Below are 4,629 nucleotides of genomic sequence, written 5' to 3'. Positions count from 1 at the left end.
GATTGTCATCTTTATTTCTTGGCTCATCACGAGGCATAGGTATTGGCCTTTTGTAACCCTATCCCATGGCAGGGCTTGGTCCCCACTGGCTCCAGCAGCTACATTTAAACCCACAATAAAGCAATAGTGATCTCTTGCCCCAGCAGGTTCTCTCTGCCCCTTAGAGGAGGAGAGCAGAATAATCTAACATCATTATCAGAACCAAACCGAACTGGCCTAGTACAGTAGCCAGCCTGAAAGCAGATCAGATCCTCCCAGAGGGGCAGGGAACCAGCTACCATGGGATATGTTAAAAACCTGCAGACTTCCTGCTGTGTTCTATGGTTTGGCTTCACAGAAGCTTTGTTTTTCCTTCTCCTTATTGTCCTCCTCTAGTACCCCCTTTATGCTGCCATGAACCTTTCTTCACTGTGGAGGGGTAACTACACCATTGCTTCCTTTACGGCCCATCACTGCCTGTCCTTGTGTCAGCCATTGGCAATCCCTAACTAACAAGGTGCTTCCAGACTGTGGAAGCAGAGAGTCTTGAGTAAAGGGATCGATTCTTTGGGCCAGATTCTCAGCTGGTGTAACCCCACTCCCAGGGCAGCGCAGTACTTCTCATGAGGACCGCAGAGGGGGCTTAATAGTCGACTCGGAGCAGGTCCGAGGGAGGCTTAGCAGTCGTCCCCCCTGGGCAGTCAAGGGGGGGAAGCTTAGTAGTCGTCCCCCAGGAGATCTGGAGGGAGGCTTAGCTGTCATCTCCTGGGCGGTCCAGGGGGGATGCCTAGTAGTCATCCCTCGGAGAGTCGGGGGGTAGTGGCGGTCAGCATCAGGCTTTATCATCAGCCTCCGGAGGGCGAGCATCCTCGGACACGAGGCAGCCACCGCTGAGAGGCAGACTCCAAGGCTGGGAACGGAGCGCCGAGTCTGGGGGGAGGAGGAGGAGGAGCAGCTGCGGAGGGGAGAGGAGGGGGTCCCAGGTCGCCACCTCTCAGAAGCTCGTATCCCAAGCTGAGAAGGGAGCGCCAAGGTCGGGTGGAGAGGACCAGCGGGACTGCCGTCCCTCGGTTCTCGTGGGGTCGAAAGGCTCCCTCCGGCGGCTCAGTCCGGGGCCCCCGCGGAGGAAGCCAGGGAGGGGTGGGGGAGCCGGAGCCCGACTCCCCAGCCCTGGGTACCTGTGAGGCTCGGGCTAGGGGCAAGTGGCCGGGGCCCCAACGGTCGGCCTAGGTCAGGCTGAGAATCGGGTCGAGACCCCTGGGGAAAAAGGGCCAAAAAATTTTAAAAGTCTCCACTGGGACACCAGGTCGACCCCTGGGAAGCAGCCAGACGTTTTTGTAAGTCCCCTCTGGGACAGCAGGTCAACCCCAGGGTGACACCCGGCCCCGAAAGCAAACCGGCCACCAGGTCAACCCAATACATGCAATGGGTTAATCTGGTGGCCAGAAAGTTATGCATCACGGGCAAGGCATTAGCAGAGCAGGATTTCTGGTTTATTCCACTTGTTCAGCTTCCTATGGTATCAGGGTTTCATCAAGATAAGTCTGTTTTTCTAGAGTCCTGACAGCAATACACAACCACACCTATTCCTGAGCTATAAACTTGGGGCAAATTCTACTTTCACTGACACTACGGGCTTCAGTGGGGCTACTCCAATTGACACCAGTGTAGCTGAAAGCACAACTCCATTTTAAGATGCTCATCGTCATCAAAAGGCAGAACAGAATCTTACATGTATTGATAAGCTGGGGTGCAAATTTGGGGCAAAATCCAACTTATTTACATCAATGCAACCCCACTAAAGTCACGCAGACCAGTTGTCTTCTGGACTTTGTTTTCATCTATCTCCTCTGGTCTTTATTAATATCCCTTGGTGCTACTGTACTTTGGCTGCTGAATCTTTGTGTTTGAATGACCACACCTGGGTTTCCATGGAGCAGCTGTCTTGCAGAGGGTGGGAGTTAGACAAGGAAGTCTCTGTGGCTTAGAATACATACACAGTTTATCAGATAATGGAGGAAGCCAAGCATTAGTTCCATCTGCATAGAAGGATCTCAGGCTGTAAAAGCATAAAGCTTCCATTGACATCACAAAAATTTCTCAATAGCAAATTGCTGAGCCTGTCACCTTGAATCAACATTATATGTGAGGGTATGGAATGGGCAGCTCTCTCAACTGCAGTACCATCCCAGATGAGGATTGTTTACTGCTGAAGTTGCCCCAGGGTTCCCCTTCATCTCATCCTGGGCCTCTGCTCTGACTCACTCCTGGTCCTAGTCTTCTTGACCTTGTGCTGTTACTGGCCCAGAATAACCCTGGGCCAGGGAAAAGTGGATGCAATAGTTACCATTCTGATTTAGCAGCATTTGAAACCCACCTTTGCGCAGGGGGAGGGGGAGGACAATTAACAACACAAGGTGCAGGGTAAGGGAGAATCTCTCTTCTATGTCCCCTAAAAAAACACCCCAACGAGGAATCCTTGTGGCACCTTAGCCCTGGTCTACACTAGGACTTTAGGTCGAATTTAGCAACGTTAAATCGATTTAAACCTGCACCCGTCCACACAGTGAAGCCCTTTATTTCGACTTAAAGGGCTCTTAAAATCGATTTCCTTACTCCACCCCTGACAAGTGGATTAGCGCTTAAATCGACGTTCCCGGCTCGAATTTGGGGTACTGTGGACACAATTCGATGGTATTGGCCTCCGGGAGCTATCCCAGAGTGCTCCATTCTGACCGCTCTGGACAGCACTCTCAACTCAGATGCACTGGCCAGGTAGACAGGAAAAGAACCGCAAACTTTTGAATCTCATTTCCTGTTTGGCCAGCGTGGCAAGCTGCAGGTGACCATGCAGAGCTCATCAGCACAGGTGACCATGATGGAGTTCCAGAATCGCAAAAGAGCTCCAGCATGGACCGAACGGGAGGTACGGGATCTGATCGCTGTTTGGGGAGAGGAATCCGTGCTATCAGAACTCCGTTCCAGTTTTCGAAATGCCAAAACCTTTGTGAAAATCTCCCAGGGCATGAAGGACAGAGGCCATAACAGGGACCCGAAGCAGTGCCGCGTGAAACTGAAGGAGCTGAGGCAAGCCTACCAGAAAACCAGAGAGGCGAACAGCCGCTCTGGGTCAGAGCCCCAAACATGCCGCTTCTATGATGAGCTGCATGCCATTTTAGGGGGTTCAGCCACCACTACCCCAGCCGTGTTGTTTGACTCCTTCAATGGAGATGGAGGCAATACGGAAGCAGGTTTTGGGGACGAAGAAGATGATGAGGAGGATGAGGTTGTAGATAGCTCACAGCAAGCAAGTGGAGAAACCGGTTTTCCCGACAGCCAGGAACTGTTTCTCACCCTAGACCTGGAGCCAGTACCCCCCGAACCCACCCAAGGCTGCCTCCTGGACCCAGCAGGTGGAGAAGGGACCTCTGGTGAGTGTACCTTTTAAAATGCTATACATGGTTTAAAAGCAAGCATGTGAAAGGATTACTTTGCCCTGGCATTTGCGGTTCTCCTAGATGTAGTCCTAAAGCCTTTGCAAAAGGTTTCTGGGGAGGGCAGCCTTATTTCGTCCTTCATGGTAGGACACTTTACCACTCCAGGCCAGTAACACATACTCGGGAATCACTGTAGAACAAAGCATTGCAGTGTATGTTTGCTGGCATTCAACCAAAATCCGTTCTTTATCTCTCTGTGTTATCCTCAGGAGAGTGAGATATAATTCATGGTCACCTGGTTGAAATAGAGTGCTTTTCTTCAGGGACACTCAGAGGTGCCCGTTCCTGCTGGGCTGTTTGCCTGTGGCTGAACAGAAATGTTCCCCGCTGTTAGCCACAGGGAGGGGGGAAGGTTGAGGGGGTAGTCACGTGGTGGGAGGAGGCAAAATGCGACCTTGTAACGAAAGCACATGTGCTATGTATGTAATGTTAACACCAAGGTTTACCCTGAAAGAGTGTAGCGACTGTTTTATAAAATGTGTCTTTTTAAATACCGCTGTCCCTTTTTTTTTCTCCACCAGCTGCATGTGTTTCAATGATCACAGGATCTTCTCCTTCCCAGAGGCTAGTGAAGCTTAGAAAGAAAAAAAAACGCACTCGCGATGAAATGTTCTCCGAGCTCATGCTGTCCTCCCACACTGACAGAGCACAGACGAATGCATGGAGGCAAATAATGTCAGAGTGCAGGAAAGCACAAAATGACCGGGAGGAGAGGTGGAGGGCTGAAGAGAGTAAGTGGCGGGCTGAAGAGAGTAAGTGGCGGGCTGAAGACAGGGCTGAAGCTCAAATGTGGCGGCAGCGTGATGAGAGGAGGCAGGATTCAATGCTGAGGCTGCTGCAGGACCAAACCAGAATGCTCCAGTGTATGGTTGAGCTGCAGCAAAGGCAGCTGGAGCCCAGACTGCCACTGCTGCCCCTCTGTAACCAACCGCCCTCCTCCCCAAGTTCCATAGCCTCCACACCCAGACGCCCAAGAACGCGGTGGGGGGGCCTCCGGCCAACCAGCCACTCCACCACAGAGGATTGCCCAAAAAAAGAAGGCTGTCATTCAATAAATTTTAAAGTTGTAAACTTTTAAAGTGCTGTGCTTAAAGTGCTGTGTGGCATTTTCCTTCCCTCCTCCACCACCCCTCCTGGGATACCTTGGTAGTCA

At 51.6% G+C, this 4,629-nt stretch overlaps 1 protein-coding gene across 1 annotated transcript; it reads left to right on the top strand.

The window, feature by feature from the left end:
• The first annotated feature begins 2,735 nt into the window (after positions 1-2,735).
• Positions 2,736-4,569, top strand: LOC140912558 (uncharacterized). Its single transcript, XM_073347136.1, has 2 exons — positions 2,736-3,410; positions 3,998-4,569. The coding sequence occupies exons 1-2, from the start codon at positions 2,828-2,830 to the stop codon at positions 4,552-4,554; spliced, it is 1,140 nt and encodes a 379-aa protein (XP_073203237.1). The 5' UTR covers positions 2,736-2,827; the 3' UTR covers positions 4,555-4,569.
• Positions 4,570-4,629: the final 60 nt, after the last annotated feature.

The sequence above is a fragment of the Lepidochelys kempii genome, chromosome 6 (genome assembly GCF_965140265.1).
Source record: "Lepidochelys kempii isolate rLepKem1 chromosome 6, rLepKem1.hap2, whole genome shotgun sequence".
NCBI classification, from domain to species: domain Eukaryota; kingdom Metazoa; phylum Chordata; order Testudines; family Cheloniidae; genus Lepidochelys; species Lepidochelys kempii.
The sequence above is the reverse complement of the archived record's forward strand: the minus strand, read 5'-3'. Positions and strand labels throughout refer to the sequence as shown.